Source organism: Python bivittatus, unplaced genomic scaffold (assembly GCF_059951505.1).
Source record: "Python bivittatus isolate LINGU-HERP-01145 unplaced genomic scaffold, Pbiv_v1 ctg000190_np1212, whole genome shotgun sequence".
Taxonomy (NCBI): domain Eukaryota; kingdom Metazoa; phylum Chordata; class Lepidosauria; order Squamata; family Pythonidae; genus Python; species Python bivittatus.
The window spans coordinates 1,992,543-2,018,385 of NW_028277042.1; the positions used below are offsets into that span (position 1 = coordinate 1,992,543).

General features: G+C 42.6%; 1 protein-coding gene across 1 annotated transcript in view; it reads left to right on the top strand.

The window, feature by feature from the left end:
* Positions 1 to 24,179, top strand: part of LOC148216464 (adhesion G protein-coupled receptor G1-like) — a 49,580-nt gene extending 25,401 nt beyond the window's left edge. Inside the window, exons 2-14 of the mRNA XM_088135882.1 lie at positions 4,736 to 4,916; positions 5,491 to 5,949; positions 7,459 to 7,600; positions 9,570 to 9,714; positions 10,028 to 10,156; positions 12,426 to 12,548; positions 15,543 to 15,588; positions 16,808 to 16,911; positions 17,138 to 17,256; positions 17,629 to 17,897; positions 20,659 to 20,767; positions 21,083 to 21,351; positions 23,794 to 24,179. Coding sequence (XP_087992008.1) covers positions 4,877 to 4,916; positions 5,491 to 5,949; positions 7,459 to 7,600; positions 9,570 to 9,714; positions 10,028 to 10,156; positions 12,426 to 12,548; positions 15,543 to 15,588; positions 16,808 to 16,911; positions 17,138 to 17,256; positions 17,629 to 17,897; positions 20,659 to 20,767; positions 21,083 to 21,351; positions 23,794 to 23,909 — 2,070 coding nt within the window. The 5' untranslated portion in view covers positions 4,736 to 4,876 and the 3' untranslated portion in view covers positions 23,910 to 24,179. The remainder of the gene's footprint in view (positions 1 to 4,735; positions 4,917 to 5,490; positions 5,950 to 7,458; positions 7,601 to 9,569; positions 9,715 to 10,027; positions 10,157 to 12,425; positions 12,549 to 15,542; positions 15,589 to 16,807; positions 16,912 to 17,137; positions 17,257 to 17,628; positions 17,898 to 20,658; positions 20,768 to 21,082; positions 21,352 to 23,793) is intronic.
* The last annotated feature ends 1,664 nt before the right edge of the window (positions 24,180 to 25,843 follow it).

A 25,843-nucleotide genomic window follows, 5' to 3' on the forward strand; every position in this document is an offset into this window, starting at 1 on the left:
TACCTTCCTGCCAGCTGTATGTAGGCTAAAGTAGCAAAGGGCAAGCATTAGTGCTTTGGTTTTTTTTTCTTTTTTTTTCAAATAATACATTATTACATTTCTTATTATTACTGTTAGTCATCTTATGTTTCCTGAGGGAAAGTTATGGGACCATCATCATCATTAGGACAACAATATTAGTTTATATCGCACCTCTGGCAGTTTAAGGCAGAATGCATAAGGGTCTACATTATTTTACCCCTACAGCAAAAACAGCCCTGCAAGGTAGGTGGGATTAGGAGATTCTGAGGGCCCCAAATCACTTGAGCTTTCATGGCTGAGGATGAACTTGAACCTGCCTCTCCCCTGTCCCGATCCCAGCCCTGAACTGCTGTTGGTATGCTTTCTCCTTCTCTTTAATTGAACAACCCAGATTAGAACAGCATGAAGAAATAAAAAAAAGTAATGCTCAAATAAGTAAACAAGGGATCTAAAAATGCCCAGGAGGTTATAATTTTCCAGTATGCCGTTGGTTGAGTATGAATAATTGAATACATTGTGCTGAGAAACTAAAGCCAGAGCTCTGAGCAAGGATAAATCCCAAGAACCATGGTCAACACAACGTGAAGCACCAAATCAAGCTATAAACTGCAATCGGTTGAGTCAAAATGGCAAATCTATTCTGATTGAAGTATCTTCCAGGAAATCTAGTTAATTCCCTATTGCTTTTATCTTGTATCCTAACTTTTCTAAATCTGCCATTGGATTCTGTTATGCCTTCATTCTAATCCAGAGTTTCTCAACCTTGGCAGCTTTAAGATGGGTGGACTTCAACTTCCAGAATTCCCCAGCCAGCAATGCTGGCTGGGGAATTCTGGGAGTTGAAGTCCACCCATCTTAAATTTGCCAAGGTTGAGAAACTCTGTTCTAATCATTTCCAATTATTCTGAAATGTCTCTTTTGGGTGTTTGTATGGCTTTCTGCTTTCTTCTCGTCTTATAGGCTGAAAAACTCTATTTAGACCATGCAGTTCTGCTGAAGGAGAAACCGTTTGGCAGTTAGCTACTCAGAAATAAATATCAAAACCTTGAGATGTGTGAACTTCTGGTTATCGGCTCTTTCTCCCACACATTCCTGGGGTTTCTTTCCCCTGAAAGCTGGGACTGTTTTAAAGAAGGAAACAGTTCTTGTCTCTTAGCATAGTTGCAATGATCTCTTCCCGGGACAAAGAGCCCTTGGACCCCAGGCCTAGAGAAGTGGGAGGTTGATGGGAGATGTAGTGAAACAGATCCACAGGGTGTCATGGGTGGGGAGGTACATAGGACCCGGGGTGGCAGTGGGACCATTGACACCATAGTTACTTCTGATTCTGCACAGCAACTACTCCTGCACAGCAAAGGGAATTGTGGGTCAGGATGAAACCCACCAAGATATATGAAAAATTAGGGGTGAAATACCTCATTTCAGGGTGGGGAATCCCCCCCTTCTCTCTCTCTCTCGTCCAGAAGAAATGAAACCCAGTTTGTCCATGACTTCTATCCGGCTGCTGTTTTTGTTCTGGTTAGTTTCAGATTTTTATTGGCTATAAATTGGGCTGCTTTAGAAAGATTTTGTTATGCTTGGTGGTGAGCTTCCTTGTGGGGCCGTGAAAGGAGAGAAAGATGAATAACAATGATTGGAAATGATTCCTTCCTCTGTTTTCGCTCAGACAGCACAGACCTTCATCTGGACCAGGGCGGTCGTTCTGTACACGCTTCGCGAGACTGATTCAGGCAGAAAATGGGGAAATCGTTCTTTGGCTTTTGGGTCATTAAAAAAGAAACTGGTGGTTTGCATCAATCTCTTGCCACACATCAGAGGCTGGATATTGAACATTTTATATTGCTTGCTTCCTTGCAAAAAAAAAGGGGGGAGTTTTTTGGGGGGTACCTCAAGCTCATTTTGATGCAAGCGAGGCAGATTCATGTACAGTATCAAGGGATCAAAATACGCCTGAACAATTGAGCCACAGGATCCCTTGCTTCTTGGGGGAAAGGGGGAATCAAACATTGATGTCCACGTCTTTTTGCCAACATGTAAATGTGATGCCACTGAGAGGAAGGGAACGCTGGTGTGTTGGGACTGCTGGCTACAATTTAGTCTGTGCTGTGGCTAACAGCAGCTAAGGAGCCTTGCTTAGAAGTTGCCTGGAATATATTATTTTGTTCTGAAATGAGATTCAATTTTTAATCCAGAAAAAAAAAAGTCATATAGATATAGTACCATAAGTGATGGGCAAAAAGGGAGGGTCATCATCATCATGATAAGACAGGTTTTGAAAATCAGTGGCATGTTTCAGGCTATTTTGAAATGAAAAAGACATAAAACTCTAAAATTGACTTAATGTGTCCTCTAAAAAAAAATTCCAGTCCCATTAAGGACCATCTCCTGACTCTCATCAGCACTGTGGTCTTTGCCTACTAGCTGTGACCCCGCTCCCCTCTACCAAACATTGTCCATCTTCTTGTGAAGGTGACATTGAATGCTTCAGTCTCCCTACATCAAAGTTTTCTTCTCCCCAAGGTGGGTGTGTTGCAATGTCAGATCGACTTTGAAGTTAAATTCTGTTCTTATGTTCTATGTAGGTCATTGTGATGTAGATACAGAGCAACTTTGAAGTTCTCCGAACTTACCATATGGCTTAATTCCTTCTTAATTCTTAATGCCTGGTATTACAGTGGTTTATTTGCCTTTAGCTGTGATTATAAAGCTGTTTCATGCCAATTGTGGAAGCTGCTTGACAAGACGTCGGTGTAGTCATGTGCTAAGTAAATAAAAGTAAATGAAATAGACGTGAAGTCTCTATATGCAGTACAGTACTGTGCAAAAGTTTTAGGCAGGTGTGAAAAAATGCTGTAAAGTAAGAATGCTTTCAAAAATATATATTGTAATTGTTTATGTTTATCAATTTACAAAATGCAAAGTGAGTGAACAGAAGAGAAATCCAAATCAAATCAATATTTGGTGTGACCACCCTTTGCCTTCAAAATAGCATCAATTCACTTGCACACAGTTTTTGAAGGAACTCGGGAGGTAGGTTGTTCCAAACATCTTGGAGAACTAACCAAGATCTCCTGTGGATGTAGGCTGCCTCAAATCCTTCTGTCTCTTCATGTAATCCCAGACAGACTAGAAGATGTTGAGATCAGGGCTCTGTGGGGGCCAAACCATCACTTTCAGGACTCCTTGTTCTTCTTTACGCTGAAGAGAGTTCTTAATGACATTGGCTGTATGTTTGGGGTCGTTGTCCTGCTGCCAATCAAATTTGGGGCCAATCACACACCTCCCTGATGGTATGGCATGATGGATAAGTATCTGCCTGTATTTCTCAGCATTGAGGACACCATTGATCCTGACCAAATCTCCAACTCCATTTGCAGAAATGCAGCCCCAAACTTGCAAGAAACCCCCACCATGCTTCACTGTTGCCTGCAGACACTCATTATTGTACCACTCTCCAGCCCTTCAGTGAAGAAACTGCCTCCTGCTACTGCCAAATCTTTCAAATTTTGACTCATCAGTCCAGAGCACCTGCTGCCATTTTTCTGCATCCCAGTCCCTATGTTTTCGTGCATAGTTGAGTCACTTAGCCTTGTTTCCATGTTGGAGGTATGGCTTTTTGGCCACAGTTCTTCCATGAAGACCACTTCTGGCCAGACTTTTCCAGACAGTAGATTGGTGTACCTGGGTCCCGCCGGTTTCTGCCAGTTCTGTGCTGATGGCACTGTTGGACATCTTCTGATGTCAAAGGGAAGTAAGCATGATGGGTCTTCCATCTGCTGCATTACGTTTCCTTGGCTGACCACTGCATCTACAGTCCTCAACATTGCCCGTTTCTTTGTGCTTCTTCAAAAGAGCTTGAACAGCACATCTTGAAACCCCGGTCTGCTTTGAAATTTTTTCCTGGGAGAGACCTTGCTGATGTAGTATGACTACCTTGTGTCTTGTTGCTGTGCTCAATCTTGCCATGGTGTATGACCTGTAACAGGAAACTGTCTTCCACAACCTCACCTTAGTAGCAGAGTTTGGCTGTTCCTCACCCAGTTTTAAGCCTCCTACACAGCTGTTTCTGTTTCAGTTAATGACTGTGTTTCAACCTACATAAGAAATTGATGATAGCACCTGCTTGGTATAATTGGTTAATCATACACCTGACTCTAATCCTACAAGAATTCCTGACTTTGTGCAAGTGTAAGAATTGATGCCGGTTTGAAGCCAAAGAGTAGTCACACCAAATATTGATTTGATTTAGATTTTTCTTCTGTTTGCTCACTTTGCATTTTGTAAATTGATAAACATAAACAATTACAATATATATTTTTGAAAGCATTCTTACTTTACAGCATTTTTTCACACCTGCCTAAAACTTTTGCACAGTACTATATGAAACACGCATCTTCATTTTGTATCATGTCTCTGTTGCCTCTAAAGTTTCTTGGATAGAAATCATAGAATCCTGGGGCTGGAAGGGACTTTGGAGCTCTTCAAGTCCAACCCCCTGCCCAGGGCAGGAATCTTCATCCCATTCTGGACAAATGGCTATCCAGTCTTTTCTTGAAAACCTCCAGTGATGGAGCACCCTTGACTTCAGGAGGCAGGCTGTCCCGCTGCTTAAGAGCTCTCACAATTGATGGGCAGGAATGGGCTTGAAAGGGATCCAGTTAAGAAACATAGAAATAATTTACAGGATCTGCCACTTTTGACAATTCTTTTGCAGAAACACCGTGATGGGATTTTAATTCCAGGGCTGCAGATGCTTCCAGAAGAGCCAGGTTTTCAAGAAAAGTGTCCTACAGAAGACCACAGTTGCAACATCAAGCCTCTGCTAGATCCCACAGTCTGAGACCAGAGCTCCAGAATGCTCTTCTATCTTCTTCCTTTCTTTTTCCGGCTCCAGGGTAACATAAAAACTCCTAACTTTGTTTTTCCATTACTGGAGAGTCAGAACTCTTACCCCTTCTCTTCTACGGTGAATTTACCATGATAAACAGCCTTCCTGCCCAACCTGGTAGCTCCCAGTTACCTTGGACTACAAGTCCCATCATGTATGGTTAATGCACTGTGCTGGTGAAGGAACGGAACTCATTGTGAGAAAATACCTAGGCTGTTTGCTGTTGATCTGCAGTGTAAGAAGCACCTGTAACTGAGAATGCTTCCAGAAAGAGGGTTTCTTCCTCCACTGATACAACAGTCTTGCACAACCTCTATTTTTCCCTCCTCAGTTGGATTTTGGAGGGAGGGGAGCTAAAAAAGAGAATGATGACGTCTCTTTCTCTCCCCTCCTCCCGAAATGAAATTCACAAAACAGATTGATTGCCTAATGCATGCCTTGTATAGAATTTCCCTAAGTATTTTTCTTGCTTTCCTGGAACAATGCATCTCTGTTTTCATAGCATTAAGTGCAAAGACTTGTAGATTTTAAGGTGTTCCTCCAGACCCTAATGCTATGCGTTTCTTTTGGGGGGGGTCTAGGTGCACATGGGATCAACAGCTACAAGGAAGACTTCCGCTTCTGTGCTGACCGAGTGCAAACAGTTAAAGGCCATCTCCGTTATGAATTCCAGAAGGACGCCATCACTATTGTCAACAGTGTTGATGGGCTTAACATAAGTGCCCCATTCTCACCGGGACCTCAGCAGTCCTGGGTGTTTCCTGAACGTTCTGGGAGATATCGCTTCTGCGTTTACTGGTTTCAGGACACTCACCTTCTCAGCCTTAACTATGGAATTACCAAAAATTACACCCTGAGTAATCAAGCTGATTATTCCCTCCCCTCTCCAATTGTCACCTGGAAGGAGAACGACGTTGGAAACAGGTTACTTTATAGCGTCTCCTATGCCTACAACAACGGCTCCTGCAATATCTCCCTTCCAAGTTTGGCCGGATACAGGTTCTCCTTAAGTGAATTGCATCCAGGCAGCGGGGGACCAGGTATTCCAAGCCAAGGGTCAGGGGAAAAACAAAATAACATTTAAATCCATGAATTAAATGCAGTGCATAAGATGAGTCTGGAGCATCCAAGGTGTGGGGGTCAAAAAAGTCAAGATGGCAGTCGCAAATGTGCATGATCAAGGCCCTGCCCCTTTGTACATGTCTGTGACATTGATGATGTCAGGGTTACAAAGGCTATTATGAGTGTTACTGTATTTCATTGTTTCTGTATGGACTGTTTTGATTACTGCATTATTCGGTACTTGTGTGTTGCTGCTTAGCAACTGCTCCAGTTGATTAAAGCTGGGGTAATAAATATTGGTGCCACACCTTCTTTGCAAATGATTCAGAAAATGTGTGGGGGACCTTGCTTGAGCACAGTCGTATTGATTAAGAGAATGCAGTATTTTTAGGGCTTCAGTGTGAGTCAGAAAAAAGGGAACGGATCACTGCCTTCCGTCATCTTGACATTTTAGGCTCCCCTCCACCAGGACTCCCCCGGCACAGGAGGCTCAGCCTGCTTTTGTCAAAATGGTGAAAGTGGCATCGGGCTGTCACATCGCAGGCTCTCTCCATGTGAGCGCAATGTCATGACGCTCACACTGAAAGGGGCGGAGATGCTGCTCTGGCCATTCTGCTCCTCTTTGACCACCCAACCTCGCCCTGGGGCACTGCTGGTGCCCATACCTGATGTGGTGCTCCTTCTGCATCAGCCAAGACTACATAGGAGGAGCAATGGCCGGGCTCAGTGTGGGAGGGTGGAAGCCTGGGGCATTGCATGTCTCAGATCAGTCCTTGGGTGGGGAAAGATCACAGAGAAGCTGATTAGAAGGAAGAGAAGGAATTTCCTGGGAGACAGACGGAGCATTCCCTCAATAGAGAGCGTGTGGGGGTTGCAGGGGGCAGGGGGACCAAAGGAAGGTACAGTTTGCATAATATACTTGGCCGTAGAAAACTAATCACAGGTAAAAATAACCCAATTTAATTTGTTGTGCCTAGTATGTTGTGTGAATGCAGTTCCCAGAACTTGCTTGCTTGCTTGTTGGATTTATACGATTGCCCATCTCACATGAGTAACCCTGGGTGGCTCACAGTATTAAAAATAATAAAAATATTAGTTAGCTGCCTGGCCTCCTTATCTGTTCTGTATATCCAGAGAAGCTGATTCGAACAAATTATCAGAATGGTACAAAATCTCATATGTTTGCACAATTTATTCTGCCCCAATCATAGTTAGGATTAAATATTTTTATCGGACACTGAAACCCTCTCCCTTCAGTGCCTTCCCAGAATTCCCCAAGGGTCTTTTCAACCATGAGAGCTTGAAACTGCTAGTTGTGTCTTAAAACAACAGCTGCGATGTTCAGGATGCTGATTTTTTTTCTTTTTTTAGCCAGTGCCATTTCCTACCCTTTCACGGAATGAGCCTTGGTTCAAATCCCACCGAGAGGGCACTGCCCATCAGTGAGGCCCTTTCAGTTTACTTTGCTGGTTTGCTTTGCCCCACAGAATCTGGAAAAAGGGACCAGAAGCAAAAGTTGGTCCAAATCAGCGATGTGGAAAAAGAAATGAGAGAAACGGAAGAAAAACTAAAGAGCTTAGAAACATGTCCTGGCTGTGGTAAGAATGTGGCTTCAGAAGATCCCTTTTTGTGAGTATATGTTTGCCAACCTGCATTCTTATTTATTTGTATTCATAAAGGAGGCACTGTTTATTGGCTGCGAAATGGAGTGGGATGGAGTAGGGTGGTTGGAAGCGCTCTGTGCCCAAGCCATTTGTCTTGTGTGTGTCCTGAATCCTCCATCTTTGGGGATTAGGGCATACTTAGTATTTGGAGGGTGTTCTAAATAGCATCTGGAAATGGTATCTGTGTATGGGGTGTGTAGTGAGACACAAAATGACTGCGTTGGAGGAATGGTAAGTGCAATCCTTACCAAACTCATTGCAGTTCTTTGAATCCACAGGTTTCTATTAAAAAAGAAACCTGTTTCACAAAACCCAAGCCCATTGATTCCTTCAATCACCTCTTTAAAAAATTTCCAGTAACATTAATTTACGCCATTTAATCTAGTTCTTGAAATTGAGTAAAATGGATCTGGGTGGTCTAACAATCCATAAATTCCATAAATAGACACCCTCCACCCATTAGCTTTCCTCTTGATCATTGGTCGCTAAAGTTGGCAAGAAAGGGGAGTTGCTGATTCAAATAAAATCAAGTTCATGGTAAAGTGGGAGGGTTGGAGGTCTTACTGTTGGGGACCCCACTAAAATTCCAACCTGGGAAAGGTGGAAGGAAAGAGAAGACGAGGATGACCAGCAGCAAGGGGGATGGACTCAGTTGCAGTGGCGATGGGGGCACTGCTGGAAAACCTGAAAGACCGGGTTCAGGATAGATTGTCATGGAGAAAATCTATCTGTGTATTGCTAAGAGTTGATGCTGACTTGAAAGCAGGTTATCTATCTATCTATCTATCTATCTATCTATCTATCTATCTATCTATCTATCTATCTATCTATCTATCTATCTATCTATCTATCAATGCAAGACCCAGCACTCTTGAGAAGTCCATAATGCTGGGAAAGGTGGAAGGGAAGAGAAGAAGAGGATTTTTTTTACATGTTTATTTTAAAAGAAAACCCTGACCTTGCTATATGAGTGAAAAATTATGTATATCTTGCAATGGCGCAGACTTGTTTGTTTTTGAGGCAAATGTACTGCATGTTTATTTGCAATTATTGATGTTGCTTGTAAGCTTCTTATTCTGAAATACTCGGAAAAAACAAAAGTGAATAAAACTTGGGAAGAGGTAGTCCTTTGATCTTTATCACTATAGAGCAGTGTTTCTCAAACTTAGCAACTTTAAGACATGAGGGCTTCAACTCCCAGAATTCCCCAGCTGCTATAGAATATAAGCAAACTGCTTAGAAAACTGGGGGTGGGGGGATCATCCCTCAGTGGTAGAAGATCAGGTGCTTTGTGTGCAGAAGGATTGGTCCTCAACATACCCTGTAGATGACTAGTAATAGGTGATGGGAAAGACCAGTATCTGAAACTCTGTCACTGTCACTGTCCATCACAGGAGACAGTATTGCTGTCTATGAGATGGGCAGGAAGTCTGGTCTGCTATTAAATCGGCTTCCTATAACCTTGCATATAAATTATGTTTGACCGTATTACCAAGCAAATGCAGAAATCTCATCTTACTTGATATCAGAAGTAGGTTTGAAATAGGAGCTGAATGGGAATCAAATGCACAGATGTTTGGAGAATATCTTCTGGCTGCTGGATGGCAACATTCAGAGACTGCTTGAGAACACATTCTTGCACAATCTTGAGGACCGAACATGCTATGATTTACACATTGTGTTTAGTTATGGTTTGTCTTAAATCATGGATGGTTGAAGCAATGATGGCCGGATTCACACATAAGGCTAACCCATGGTTTATGGATCACAACAGTTGGGTCCATTTAGCCCAGGCAAATTATGGTCTAGTGTAGTGGGTGAATTTGGCTACTGCTGGGCTAATAAAGCCCAGAGAAGTGGCAACTAGGGATCTGTGGAATAATGGTTTGGAGCAAAGTATTTCCAGCTTCATCCAGCTCTCCCATCCTCAATAGGTACCTGCAGCGTTTGGAGTCAAAGCTGGGAGAAGTGGAATTCCAGGGAGATCACAAGACGTTTGAGGGGACAGCAGTGCATGCAAATGTCCAGAAAGTTCCACTTCATATTCCTGAAAATCTGCCCATTGGGGTTACACTGAAGGTGAGTTGAGCGTCGAAATGGTACATTTGTCAAGTTCCAGTTCATTCCACTTTCCCTTTTCCAGTTGCACATTTGTTCTGTCCTATTTTGTCATCAGTTTGTAAATTAAAAAACAGACCTGCGAGAAAACCTGTATGCGTTTGCATGGTTATTTATTATTTGCCCTCTCTGCCTTGTGAGTGTGTTTTAAACACCCCTTCTGCATCTCCGATAAATAAGTCTATATGAGTTAGGGACTGGCATAAATTCTCTGCTCTATAAATAAAGATTCCAACTTTCCTTTTCTAAGGTGGGGCCTATTTTCTTTCTGCAGGAGGACAAAGTAGTCCGCAAGTTCCAAGTTACTCTGCCAAAAAAAGTCTTTGAGAAATCCAGAGATGGGTCCAAGAGTGGGAAGATGAAGGTCGTGGTGTTGGCTGCTACAAGTGAGACCCTCTTCCAGGTAACGATGGGGAGAACAGCTTTGGTGCCCTTGATACTGATCAGTCTGCCTGTTTAAAAAGCAAAGAATTCTGTGGAACCTTGGAAACTAACTTATTTCATCTGAGTGGTTGCACCAAGAGTACCAGATGTTCCAACAAGTTCAGAGCAGATGTTCAAAGCTCCCCCCTGCCTGTTTTAAAGTTGAAGCTTCCTTCAAGTCAAGCTCACCTCTTTCTACATCAAATAGAAGTGAACAGCTGCGTTACAGCCTCAGTCTAAAACGAGAGAAAACGTACATTTCCTCACTAGGTTTCAGAATCTGCACCAAAATTGATGAAATGTTAGCAGTGCATGCTGGAATTTCTTGGTTTAGAGTTGTGTGGTATTCTTTTTTCACATCAGATAGAAATCTCATATGTTCTATAAACTGAGCAGTTTTTTCACATGCATCAGCAAAGTTAGTCCCCTGGGAAAGTTTTTTTGTTTTTGTTTTTTTGGTGAAGTTGACAACTCTGCAACAACCCTAGTTTGAGATGTATTTGCTCAGAAGGTAAAGTCTTCTTCAGGCTGAGCTCAACTCTGGTGAATTTGTTGTAGTTTTCTTGGCAACAGGACAGAAATAGTTTACCATTGCCTTCTGGAATTTTTTCTCCTGAGTTCCCAGTCTACCCTGGAATCCTGAGACTCCCTGGCTGTCTCCCATCCAAATTCTAATCAGACCTGGCCCAGCTTAGCTTCCCAGGCCAGATAGGACTAGCCAGGTAGTGTCCCCTGCTGTGTATATATGGTGGGTTATAAGGAATTTGGCTTAGTTATTGAATAAAGCCTCAAGGAAGGGGGAGGTTCCTCTCCAAGTTGCTGCAATGCTTTGCTGTCTCTCTCCTGCAGGTTCTGCTTCCACTCCCCTGGATTAAGCCATTTTTAAAGCAAAATTCTTAGTTATGCAGCGGGTTCTTAGATTGCACTAAGTCAGACTTCACAGGGACTCTTGCTTCAGTTCTGCTAATACACACACTCTTGATGTCCGGAAGGAACTGACTGCTGAGTTCCTCTTAGGCCCTGCATCTGGCTGCCAGGACCTCAGATGGCTCGTGCTTTCCCCAAACCTGGATTTTTCTCCCACAATGAGGAATTTTGGGGAAAGTGTCTTTTGACTGGCAGTGGAAATCATTATTTTGGGGGCCATAAACGTAGGTGGACTCATGTTCTTCTGTCAGTTTCATTGGAAAGAGAGGGAAATGCTCTCTCCTTTTCTCCAGTTTGCTTATCTGGAGATAAGCATTCACCTATATGTGAATGGCCGGCTTTGCACAAAATATTAGATGAGACTAAACATGGGGGTGGCGTGTGATTTAGCATGTTGTGGAAATATAACCATTGTTTTAGTCAGTTGTGTGAACCTGGCCATTATATTAAGCCATCATTGGACTTAATTGGTTGAGGAAGTCATCTTTTGAGTTCAGGAAGGGTCGTGTCCAACCTTCCCTCCAGGTGGACTTCATCCTGTCAGGATGAACCTAGAGGGCAGAGGAGCCTTTTCTGTCTAATCTTCCTTCGGGGATGGGGGTTGTCCTAAAGTTAGAGTTGGTTACCCTTAAGATAAGTGTGGTGTCATTGGGGAGGGGTTGGAATGTATAGAACTTCTAACCTCATGTTTTTCAACTTTAAGATGTGTGGACTTCAACTCCCAGAATTCTGGGAATTGAAGTTCACACATCTTACAGTTGCCAAGGTTGAAAAACTGTTCTAACCTATTCTCCAACAACACTGTAATAGTGTTCGCATGACACGTTTAATCTGGCTACTAAAGTGACCTACTGTATTTTCTGATTTTGCAAAATAAACGGAATCATTAATTGGGCTCAGGATCCTAAGCCATAAAAAAACTGACCCATTTTTTTAAAAAAAGTTTGCCTTTACTTTTCCCCCATCATATAGGACAAAGGGAAAAAAAAAGAATAAAACAGAACAAAGAACAACAATTATTACTGTTGAAAAGACAAAACGTGAGGATCAAGCAAGCCAACCATATTGCAGATTACAAGAAGTAAAATTACTCAGCTTTGGTATCAAGCAGATTTCTGCTGAATAAGAAATCGTGTGGTTGAGTAGTGCCTGGGAAGAAAGTGTAGAACACGATGCCCATGGATTCTGACAATGTGCATATGTGAAAAAGTCTTTGTGGAACACATCAGATGTTGGGTGTGTCCTGAATTAATGCTAAGGTTTGTGATTATTTAAATCAACTTATGTATGTATGTTTAGGTATCCAACTTTCTTTCTGGCAGGATAATGATTCTAATTCACTCCTTGGTGGAAATGTGATTGGCATTTCAGTGGGGAACACGCCAGTCCACGGGTTGCCCAAGGAAGAGCGGATATCTATCACCTTTTGGCACCACCTCCTTCAGGTAGGTCTGAAATCTTTTCTTCCCATCTCCCTGATGCTCACTGGTGGGGTGAAAGAAACCTGCATCAGGATTTTTCATGGGCTACCTTGAAAGGCCGTGAATGAATCTCATATGAAGATGGAAGCAGCAAGCTCCCATGAATTCAGCGGTGGGATGGACTAGGTCAAGGACTATGCTGTGAGTCATTTGTTTCTATCAAGCATGGGTTCTTCACTTCTTAATCTGATACATGAGACTGGTAGTCCAACACATTCAACAAGGAAGTGGATAAATCTGTTCATGATATCCAGTGAACATGTAAATTAGCCTTGAATTTCTAGTGTGACTTCGTTACAAATTGTTCAGTTCAGAAACACAAAGATGTAACTTTGTTTTCCTGACTATTTGTGGAGTTGCTTTACTAACTAATCCTTGGCCTCCACAACAGAAATCAGAGAAAACATTTCCTATGCACCGGGGTGCAGTGGAATTGCACCTGATATCTAGCATATTTTCCCCACAAGTACAGTGGGGCAAAAAAGTATTTAGCCAGCCACCAATTGTGCAAGTTCTCCCACTTAAAAAGATGAGAGAGGCCTGTAATTTTCATCATAGGTATACCTCAACTATGAGAGACAAAATGGGACAAAAAATCCAGAAAATCACATTGTCTGATTTTTAAAGAATTTATTTGCAAATCATGGTGGAAAATAAGTATTTGGTCACCTACAAACAAGCAAGATGTCTGGCTCTCACAGACCTGTAACTACTTCTTTAAGAGGCTCCTCTGTCCTCCACTCGTTACCTGTAGTAATGGCACCTGTTTGACCTTGTTATCAGTATAAAAGACACCTGTCCACAACCTCAAACAGTCACACTCCAAACTCCATTATGGTCAAGACCAAAGAGCTGTTGAAGAACACCAGAAACAAAATTGTAGACCTGCACCAGGCTGGGAAGACTGAATCTGCAATAGGCAAGTAGCTTGGTGTGAAGAAATCAACTGTGGGAGCAATAATTAGAAAATAGAAGACATACAAGACCACTGATAATCTCCCTTGATCTGGGGCTCCACGCAGGATCTCACCCCGTGGGGTCAAAATGATCACAAGAACGGTGAGCAAAAATCCCAGAACCACATGGGGGGACCTAGTGAATGACCTGCAGAGAGCTGGGACCAAAGTAACAAAGGCTACCATCAGTACCACACTATGCCGCCGGGGACTCAAATCCTGCAGTGCCAGATGTGTCCCCCTGCTTAAGCCAGTACATGTCCGGGCCTGTCTGAAGTTTGCTAGAGAGCATTTGGATGATCCAGAAGAGGATTGGGAGAATGTCATATGGTCAGATGAAACCAAAGTAGAACTTTTTGGTCTAAACTCAACTTGTCGTGTTTGGAGGAGAGAGAATGCTGAGTTGCATCCAAAGAACACCATACCTACTGTGAAGCATGGGGGTGGAAACATCATGCTTTGGGGCTGCTTTTCTGCAAAGGGACCAGGACGACTGATCCGTGTAAAGGGAAGAATGAATGGGGCCATGTATCGTGAGATTTGGAGTGAACACCTCCTTCCATCAGCAAGGGCATTGAAGATGAAACGTGGCTGGGTCTTTCAGCATGACAATGATCCCAAACACACCGCCCGGGCAACGAAGGAGTGGCTTCGTAAGAAGCATTTCAAGGTCCTGGAGTGGCCTAGCCAGTCTCCAGATCTCAACCCCATGGAAAACCTTTGGAGGGAGTTGAAAGTCCGTGTTGCCCAGCGACAGCCCCAAAACATCACTGCTCTAGAGGAGATCTGCATGGAGGAATGGGCCAAAATACCAGCAACAGTGTGTGAAAACCTTGTGAAGACTTACAGAAAAAGTTTGACCTCTGTCATTGCCAACAAAGGATATATAACAAAGTATTGAGATGAACTTTTGATATTGACCAAATACTTATTTTCCAGCATGATTTGCAAATAAATTCTTTAAAAATCAGACAATGTGATTTTCTGGATTTTTTTCCCCATTTTGTCTCTCATAGTTGAGGTATACCTATGATGAAAATTACAGGCCTCTCTCATCTTTTTAAGTGGGAGAACTTGCACAATTGGTGGCTGACTAAATACTTTTTTATTCTAAGACTTGTTCAGGACACAATGTAAATCGAAAGACTCTTCATTAAATTCACTGAACCCTTGGAAAACTGGTTCCTTTGTATATTTATACAAATACAGCTCAGAATAAAAAATGTATCACTCCTAGAGAAATAGCATGCAAATGTGTGGTTACAAGGGGAAGGTTTTTCTAAGCAGCAATCAACTGCTGAGCTGAGACAGAGAAATATAGATTTTTGCTTTGCAATCAGAAATAACCTTCTCTCCATGCGCTTTGATTTCTTTCAATCTTTTGTTCCACTGCTGTCATCTCTGAAGATTAAAAAAGATAATTCTGCTTTAAAAGCAGCAGGTTGAAAAGGGGGCTGGAACTCCCAAGCTTGCACAGAGGTTTGGGGTAGTGGGTAAATTGGGCAGATGGTATGAGGAGGGAGAGTGAAGTAGCACAGGGTTGATTATGACTTTGAGAATCATAAAGGATATTCATCATAAATTTAAATTTAGTATTATACTTTCTTGGAGAAGGAAAGAATAAGGTATTATGGGATTTTTCATCTGCACGCAAAAAGAATTTGAGTGGCTTCTTGGAAGACTCTTAAGATGGGGGGGCGTTGCTGGCCATGGCGGTTGAACGTTAGTTAGAGACGGTGATGTGGATATTATTTGTGTGGACTGGTTTGGCTCCTTGGCTGCTGTTTGTGTTTTATATTGTGTTACTGTATTGTTTTTAAACATTGTAAACCACCCAGAGTTGTCATTGTAAGATAGCTTTCAAAGGGAACCGAACAATTATTTTAGACAAATAGGGCCCCCGAGAGAAAAAGGGACAAATAATCACATTTCCCTGTGGATTTCTTTTTCTTTAAGAAGGCCATGTGCTGTATTCACTCTTTGAATTTTGGTTTGATTTCAGAGGAATTTGACTCCCGCGTGTGTGTTCTGGGATATGGGCTCCAAGGGTAAGTGTCCAAGGAAGTTCGGGGTGCGAAGGTGAAGATTTGGAAGGAAGCTCTGGGCTTCTCCTTCAGCGATTTCTGCACTTGTTCATTTGTGAAAAATGCAGCCAGTTTGGTGTAGTGGTTATTCCTATTCCTTTATTCCTGGTAACTGTCATTTCCCAGTGGGTCACAGGTGCTCCAGAGCAGTCCAGCCCTGTGTGTGTCATGGTTCTGGATATGAAAGCACAAGTCAAGGACGGTGACTCAGGCAGATATCCAACAGGGAGCCTCTACTCTAATGCATTTTGCTGTTTTGAGAGGGATTTTTCTTCTTTGGCTAAGTTGTAATTTTGGGTCAGCTGTATAGAGGAGTTCGAGACATATTTAAGACTGAGACAAAATTTTGTATTTCATTACTTATGTTTACAGCAGTCCCGTTAACAAGCATCTAAAACTATACATGGAACCATAAACTAACTCAGTAGTATAGGTTCATCCAAGACACCAAGACACCAAAAAAACTTAATACAAGTTAAAATGAACCAAACTTTGCATGTTATGCAAATACAGCTGTTAGAGCTTTGGTTGATACCTGGTTAAGCATGTTGTGAGAACCCAGTCTATCCTACTTCTATCCTAGAAGTAGGATAACAGTTCCATAGGAAATCAAGGATCAAGTGGTTCACCATCATAGATGGGCAACACCTCCTGTCCTTTCTCCTTGTTCTGATGAAAGAAAATTCATTTTAGATATTCCAGAGAACTTCTTTTAGGTGTTATTTCACTTGTGGAGGTGGGACATGGAGAGAGTGTGGACAAGTGGCCCTTCTTTCTTTCTTTGGACCATCCTCCTGCTGGCAGTCTAGAACCACTAAAGGCTAAGGCAGGCACCAGAAGGGAACTCCTCTCTGGATGTATTTTCCAAGATGGGTCCTACTTCACCACTAAAGAGAAGTCCTGCCCTTGAGAAACAGCTGAGGAATTTCTTCTTCTGGAGAAACTGGGTTTCTCTGGCCCAAGTTTAGCGCAACATTTCCAAAGGCCATTTATGCCCATTCTTCTGGGTCTAAATTTTACCTTCTTATATTGGCCTGAGATAGCGTCACAAGATTAAAATTTTAATTAAAATAAGCCTTAAAATTTCTGTTTCCCCCCTTGCTATTACTCTGTGGTTTGTGGGTTTCTCTATTTCATCCTTCGAGATAATCATTTGTAAAATGAATACTCCTTTTGATCTTAGCCGGCCACCCTGGCAAGTGGAATACATCAGGCTGTGAAGCTGTACAAGAAGAATATCAAACAACCTGCCTTTGTGACCATCTCACCTTCTTTGCTGTGCTCATGGTGAGTATCAGCATCCTGCAGAGCATGTTGAAAAAAAGGTGCCCCTCCCAGATGTTGCAGAACTACAACTCCTCACAATCGCAAGGAACTTGGTCACTGATTGAGTTGTAATTCCACACACTCTGGACGACCTGGGTCCTGAGCTCATCTTTAGGCATTGAAAAATCTCCCTGTTCTTTTCTTACCTCTTACACTTTCTAAACAATTTCCTTCCTTTGTTCCACAGGTGTCCTCTCCAGATATAGACCATATCCACTATGAATACCTGACTATTGTCACTTATGTTGGTTGCATCATTTCAGCTCTAGCTTCGTTCTTCACCATCTTCTTTTTCCTTTGTTCAAAGTAGGTTGTGTTGAGTGGGATATTCATTTGGCATATCAGCGGGAAGGGGACGTCATGGACAGCAGTCTGTGGTGGGTGGGAGTTTGTGTGCATTTGAAGGATATATGTTTTCTGAGAGGGTAGAGGTTGGTAACCTGTTGCTGTCCAGTCTTTTGGACTTCAGTGTCCATGAGCCCCAACCAGCACAGCCAACAGCAGTGGACTGTGAGAACTGCATGCAGAACATCTGGAAGGTGCAGGTTACATAACTAAGGAATAAGGTGCAGGGGATCAAAACCTTTCCTGCAGCAGGGTTCTGGGACTTTTCATGACTGCAGCTTGGAGCCTCACGCAAAGAGAGAAGTGAAGTATGATGCTCTTTCTTCTTCACAGGAAAAAGCAGAGAGACCACATTGTCTATGTGCACATGAATCTCCTCTGGGCCATCTTTCTCCTTGACATGAGCTTCCTCATCGCAGTTCCCCTGGCTCCTACCGGAGGTGACATGGCTTGCAAAGCTGGTGGCATGTTCCTGCACTTTGGCGTGCTTGCGTGCTTGACCTGGATGGCCATTGAGGGCTACAGTCTCTACCGGCTGGTGATCGAAGTCTTCAATTCCTATGTCAAACACTTCCTGTTCAAGCTCTGCCTGGTGGGCTGGGGTGAGTGGCAGAAGCGTTGGAGAACAAATCTCTAGTATGCCAGAACCTCAGAGGTTATGACCAGCTCTTTAGTAAAAGAAGCAGACAGTGAGAGGAAGAAGGTGGGCACTGCTCTGAAGGATTGATGCAAAGCCTCAGTTCAGTCTTGCTTCTGCTGTGAACTCAGGAAGTGCTGGTTTCTCATAGCCAACACTTGGTCTGTAGACACAGAAGAACAAGGTGGAAGAAAGGACCGTACCACATCAGTCTGCAAAAGGAGGGTATCATATTTGATTGCTTTCCCTTGCTTAGGAAAAAGAAAAAAGAAAAATCTTTGCCTGTAAATAGAAATAAAAGCAACAGAGACAGAACGAGGAGGCAAAATCCTGGGATAGAAAGGCCCATATCATTTCAGACTAAAGATAACTTATCTTTTTTCCTTTATTTGAAAAAATAAGAAAAACTCCCTGAAAATAGAAAACCACACTAGGAAAGCAGATGGAAAACACAGGTAGAAAAAGGTTGTTTTATGTTATTTTAGTTTTTTAATTTGCAGAAAGTTTTTTTGCTGCTTTTCCCTAATGCAACATTAATTTCTAAGCATGAAGGTATTGGAGATAGCCCTGGGCAAATTTGGAAGTTTGGATTTCTCTGTTCCTCACTTTTATCAATCTGTCACATTCAGTTCATTAATTTGAAAGGTTTTTTTTTAAAGGTAAAGATGGTCTTGGGTTGAATGGACTCCTGATGATTAATGGATATTAATTGATTCATTCCATTTTCTTGGCAACAATACAGAAACTGCCATTAGTTTTGTCTAAGATGTTTTTTCAACTTAAAAGGTTTTTTTTCTTTTTAATGTAAAAAAATTGAGGGCTCACTGACCCATATGATATGATCATGTGATCATTTAGTATCTTTTTAGTATAATGTATTAATGTATATTAGCAGATTTATAGAAAAACCTTTAAATGTTAAAGGTGTTAATGTAATGTTGAATTATGTACCAGAGCTTTGGAATTTGTTCATCAGGAAGCACGGTTGTATTAAGCACAGGGGGATAAAAGAGTTATATTAAGAAATTGGAAAAGTGATATCAAGGAATGGTTGTCGGAAATGTGTGATTAATCTGTTTTGGAAAAGGCAATATTTTCTACTAATCAAAGGATGCAGCAATATGTGTTACTATGGCAGAGATTCCGTGAGATCTTGCAGTAACATCTTGCATTGCTCTTATGATAGTAGTGAATTCATTGGTAAACCAGTGACTATTGATAAGTATAAAATATAAGAGAGATTTTTTCTTTTTCTTTCCTTCTTAGTTTATATTTTCAGTTTGTACTTTTAATTTTTTTAAAAAATATTTTTCTTTAAGATTAAAGATTGTCTTGTTAAAAAAAAAGAGTTATACATTAAAAAAATAAAATAAAAACATGCTACTCCAACTTCCCAGTCTAGCCTGCAGGTCTGGGATTCCCCGATGATCTCCTAACCAAGTATTAACTCAGCCAACTCAGTTTAATTTTTTTCAAGATCAGCCAAGTTCAACAACTTGCTACCATTGTCAAATTCTCTCTAAAGCTTTACTTGCCAATATTATTAGTGTACATCTGCTTTATTTACAACGTTGTTTAATGACTATACTTTTTTTTTTTTTTGCAAACCATTATTTTTGATATAAAGATTTTAAAAGTAAACTCTGGGCGGCATACAACACTCAATTAAAAAGCCCATAAATACATATAAGACAATCGTTAAAACTATAAAAACCATAAAAACGCACACAACAGGAGAGGATGATGTTAACCGTAGTAAGGGAGCCATTGCAAAATCTCCCCAGTCCCCTGGGAGCCCCAGGCCCGATCCCAGGGCCAGGTCTTGAGGGACTTGCGGAATGCTAAGAGGGACGGGGCTAACCTCACTTCCGGGGGGAGAAGATTCCACAAGGCAGGGGCCACGGCAGAGAAGGCTCTTGTGCAAACTTTCCTGTACAGTATATCCGCCTTTAATTGGCTACTGGGATTGCAAAATTTGGAGAACTACAAATTTGGAATGATAACTGCATTTCAGTTCACGTATTGGTTTGAAAACATGACATTCAGTGTGTCTGCATTCTGTTAAGAAGGGAGTGAATTTCTCCCCATTTGGAGCTGTTGTCATTTCATTTGTGGGCAAAATCCGAAGCATCTGGGAACGTTTGCTAGCAATGCTCTCAAAAACCGAGCCAAGGGTTAGAATGGCATTTCATTGTCTTTCTGCTCGTGGAAAGACCTCAAGACATTCCCCACTTTGGAATCTGTTAGGCATTTATTTTCTTGGACTTAACATTCTTTAAAAAAAAAAATCATGTCTTTTCAGTCTGTTCCATTATTGTTAGAAGGAAAAGCACTTTTTTGACGAACAAATTTGATTCAAAGGCATTATTTTATTAATTTCTTTTAATAAAATGCCTTTTTAATCAAATTTGTTCATCAGAAAAGCTGCTATCACTCTAGATTTTTTGCTAGAATAATATGGCTCTCCTCCTTCAGTGTCCTCCATTATTCTCAGATTCTCTTGCAAATTTCACTTTGCTCTTTTAATTTAGTTACAGATTCCTGTTTCCCTTTTCATCTGATATTTCTTCATTTGGATGTTTCACTTTTGAACAGCCTAGGAGGAAAATATATACTGGACAGTATAGAAATATTTTAAATAAATGGAAAATGTAAAACTTTCTGGGCGAGCAATATGGGGAAGAAGTGTGGCAGAAGCATTTACTCAGGCTGTTCTCCTCTTGCAGGTCTTCCCATATTCATGGTGTGTCTAATTTTTGTGATCAATCATTCGCACTACGGCCCTTCCTCTTTTAAGGTCTACGAGTCTCCTGATAAATATACCAACGCAACCATGTAAGTTCTTGGGGGTAGGACAGGAGCGCCCCCCACTGTCCATTCAGAAAGATGCATTTCTCCTTGAGGATTACCAGCTGCCAACCTCTGGGTAGCAGATGCTGAGATCCAACATACGGGATGAGCTTGGACCACAGGGAGGGTGTGATGCACCACATACATGAGTGTCCTGGACAGTCCTGTCTTTTGGGGAGGGGTCAGTTTAAAGAAAACTTCTCAGCCTATTTGAGGGTTCATATTCCAGTTTTTGTGTGCCTTCCACCTGGTTAACTAGTGCACAGGCTCACATTTCTGTTTTTTTCTCTTCTTCTCCAGCTGTTGGATTACAAAAAAAGAGATCAACAATTTCCTGAATTTGGGCTATTTAAGCTTGGTGCTGTTCTTCAACAGCATCATGCTGGCCACAATGGTGTATGAGATTCTCAAGCTGAGACATCGAGAGCATCACTGGGAATATGCGGTGATGCTTCTGGGGCTCAGCTGTGTCCTGGGCATCCCATGGGGACTGGTCTTCTTTGCGTTCGCTTCCGGGACGTTCAAGTTGGTAGCAGTCTACCTTTTCACCATCATCAACTCCCTTCAAGGTCAGTGGGTGCGGCTGCTTTCCTTCTCCTACCTGTGGGGTCCCCTGAACTTGCATGGTATGTGACATGGAGGTCACTGCTAACCTAAGATGCATCTTTTCAGCATAATCTAATCTGCAGGCGAGTTGATCTTCCAGCTGGTGGATAAATGGACATTTATTTATTTATTTATTTATTTATTTATTATTAAATTCATATGCCACCCATCTCCCCCAGAGGGTGACTCTGGGCAGCTTACAATTTGGATTCATACATCTAAGACTGCACGTCCAATCTCTGCCCTCAGGGTTTTTTCCCCTTATTTTTTAATGGCCAGCTTAGGCATTTCACATCCAAGCAAACATTAGATGCTTCGTTCCATGAAGGAGGCTGCGTTGTTATAGTAAGAGTTGATATCCACAGCATCCCCAATATTTATGCAATTACATCCTTGAGGGAAGGAGTTTTGCTTCTGGAAAAGAGCAGCACATTCCAGCTCTCAAAGCTCTGCAGATTTTGTTTTAAAAGGACTGAAGCTGGGTTGAATTATTTTCAGGGAAGATTTTTTAAAGATATTATTCAAGGTGGGCCAGTATACATCGATGCTAGTAGTAGGCCCTGCTTTATGAGATTAGATGCTTGGTAGCAAGAGACAGGACCATTTAATGTTGCCTTCATAGTTAGGAAACCTTCTCCCTGAAGAGGCTCATCTGACGGCTATGTTGCTGTCAGGAAAATGCCTAAAAAGAGGGACCCCACCATGTCCTGTCCTGTCTGGATATCAGAAACCAAGTGAGAAATCCTTATGCTCATACTGGAATGGACAATGAAACACAACCTGTAGCAGTCAGGTTGGGCTGAGCCACTGAAGCAAAGGCTTTGTACCTGTCTAGTTTTACAACTGTCCAATCACCAGCAGTCTCTCCTAGGAGGTTCCTAGGCAAAGGTGCAATTCTTGTGGTGTGAGATGACGCCCTTGGCAATCAAATAACGTCATGACCAGAGCCTTGGAACGGCAGAAGACCCTCACTACATCGCCCTTGTTTCTGTGAATGGGGAACTTCCCTTTCAAGGCAGCCGCCCTCTTTAGAAACCAGACCGATGGCACTTTGCTAATGGCCAGTCTGTTGTTAATAAACTCGGGTTAGTGTCCCCCCACCTTGCCTTGCATGGGCAAGTGGAAAGACTTGCAAGAAAGTGAAGAAAAGTGCAGAAAAAAATGGATCAGAATCAGAAGGTGTGAACAGGTCATGTGGAAGTGCCCTGTTGCTTCGTTGAGTAAAGTCTGAAGTTAGACTGATGTTTCCTTGTCAGTTTCCCTGAACAGGAAGCTGCACAAGGAAGAACAGAAACTCTCTAGAAACATGGCTTTGCTCTAACTGACCTTAGAACAAGTCTGACCCAGTCTCAAGGTTATCTTTTGCAGAGATGGGTCACATGAAGTCCTCAGCTCTTGGCAGGAGAGCCTCAGCGATTAATGGTATGTGGGAAACAACTTGGGAGATGGGACAAAGAGATACTGCCTAGGGAATGGTCAGATAAGAGAGGGCATGGACCACAGCTGCATAGTGGGTGGGACAAGAGGCTCAGAAGGGACCTTCCCTAGTTTCTAGGGCTGTAAAGGAGACGGGGTGGGGGGAGAATTGTACTTTCAGACTTGCAAGATTCTGTTAATGTAACATTACAATAAAGAAGAATTAGCTCATTGGGTTGTGCTTCCTGTCTGGTCCACCTGGCAAGGCTGATAGCTATTGAGAGAAGCACTCTGCTCCTTCTTCCTGTGCTGCAGGAGAGCTGAAAAGATAACGAAGATAAAAGATGAGAGAAGGGGGTGTCAGAAATAGGACAGGAGTCTCCACTCACTTTTTGCTCAAGGTCCACTCGTGGCATGCTTCAAATTTGTCCACGCTGAAACCATAGAGAGAGGAAATGTGGTCCTTGGTAGAAAAGTTAACCACTCCTGGACAAGCAATTTTTCAGCTAGGTTTCAAACCCAGGTTCTTCTTGGCTCTATATGATGAAGTTGCCAGCAATACAAAGAATGTGCTTGACTTCTGAATTTCAGTCTTCCGCACCATTGACCATCAGCAGCAGAGAGGCGTGATGATGAAAAGCCCTCAGCCTCACTGCATGTCAGCCCTTCAGACTAGGAAACCAAAGTTATGAGTGCTAATGCTACTTTTAATATAAGGTTACAGTAACAGAAACTTGCAAGTCTGATTATACTTCCCCCTCCCTCCCTTTACCTTCATGAGAACTAGGGAGGGTCCTGCCTGGGACCCTTTCTCAATTTACATTTCGGCCCCAGACTCAGATTTCTTTTATCTGACCATTGTCTTGGCTGCACTTTTCCTCCTGTTCCTCAAGGTTATTCCTACTACCCATTACACTGTACTTCCATCCCTGCATCCCAATTCCTCCCAGGGACTGCTTAACCTCCGTGGCCTCCTCCTGTTTCTGCAGGCTTCCTCATCTTCCTTTGGTACCTGGCCAAAGTGCTGCAGTCCCGCAGGTCGTCCTCCATGCAGTGCACGACTTCCAACAGCCTGAAGCTGCAGTCCAGCAGCACCAGCATCTGATCTGGTCCTGGCCAGGAGGGCTTGGGGCGTGAAGCACCTGCGGGAGCCCCTCCTCGGGGACTCGGTCAAACCCTTCTTCGGTGGACGTGGGCGACGTCATAACTCTGAGTAGCTCAGAGGCGACAGGGCAGAGACCTTGTCTTCCTTCCATATTTGTATGACACTTTTTCTAATGTAAATATTTTTTTAAAAAAGATTCCTATGGTGTAAAGGATTTATGAGAGTACATTGAAATTTAAGATACGTTTATTAAACAAAAATTTTATTAGCGCAGAGGCCTTCTTGATTCCATCTGGGCAAAGTATAGCTGAGTTGTCTGGGTGTTCTGTGCCAGGCTGGTGGTTCAGGGCTGTAGGGGGTGCGGGACTAACCTTGGCCCACCCTGTTCCTGGCAAACCTCATGTCCAGCTCCCACCGTCTGCCCCTCTGCCCTTCCTCTTTCCTTCTGGGCCCACTTCCAAAAGCAATAAATCAATTTTATTTTGGAGCAGAGAGTTCCAAACAACAATAACCATTCAGTTCCCTTTGAAAGCTTGTTTAAGGAGAAAAATAATTGTGCCCCAAACCCACAAGGAACTCTTAAGTATGAGAAAGTACAGTAGAAAATGAGGTAACGTGGTTTGGCATTCCCCTAAACCTTGGCATCACCTTGGCTTCAACCTGCTGAGGTTTACCTGAGAAACATCGATGGAAGAGAAGCCCACAAATGACCTTCCTCCTTTAAATAGTCAAGATTTGTTTCTTGGGCAACAATACAAAACAACACTTGGAAATAAGGCAGTGTCTGCCTTTGGGGTTCATACATGCTCCAAAAGGGCTGTAGAAGGCTCACGGTTTACCATCTTGGCTTGACGGCATGCCAGTGCACTAATTAATTAATTAAGCCATAATTAATTTAGCCATTTATGGAATAAACCACAGCTGATCAGGTTCTGATCTTTTACTAAGCGGTAAGTCCTGCCTTGCAATCCACAATAGCTGGGCTTCCTCAGCCCTCATCTTCGTCCCGTGGGCCAGCTGTGCTTCGCCCCCACCAGCCAGCCTCCCTCTCTGGATGATTTGACAGGTGTGTTCTTGGACACAGAACTCTCTCCTGTCCTTTTGTGGCAACGAGCAAGAGGTAACATGAGCTGCTTCCAACTACTGGAGGTGCTCTGTTCCCTGCCTGGCTTTCTCCTAAACCACCAGTGCGTAAGAGTGTCTTTCAGGGTTAGAACCCACAGCAGACCTACAGACCAACCAGATTCTCTCTTTATGGCTGTCTTAGAGTGTGTGAAAACTAGTTTTAGTAACGCTGACTCAGAACCCTGGCTGTATAAACCCACCAAAGATCAGTGTTGGCAAGTTTATTCACATATAAAACAAGGAGAGAGTTGGGTAGTCTATTCTTTACATACGAAGCGTAGACGCTCCAGTTGTATTTAGCTTCCATTTAACTTTTGAACATGGAATAGGGGGTGCGGCATCTTGTTTCATGCCTCAAGCCACAAAATGGCTAGAGAGTTCTCAGTCGTCTTAAATGAGTGACCAATGCCCAACCCACCTCCCAGGGTGGTTGTGGGGAAAAATGGGAGGAAGATGGACACCGAACACCTCATTGAGCTCTTCAATGAAAGGGCAATGTAAATCTAACAAATTAATGTGATCCTTTACCATAGCAATACCATACCATTACTCTCTACAGCCACACACCAATTTCCCCCGGACGTCTTAAAATCTAAGAGATTGCAAAATTTAAATGGAACATAATGGCTTAATGATTGATTTTCCAATATTTGTAGCCTGCCCCAGTCAAAAATCTCTGAGGAGCATACAACCCAGTAAAACAAACAAAAAACCAAGATGAAACCTGTTTTTCCACCCTCAATTATAGCTAAATGCATGGGAGGACCATGTGGTTTTCAATGCTTTACAGCAGTGTTTCTCAACCTCAA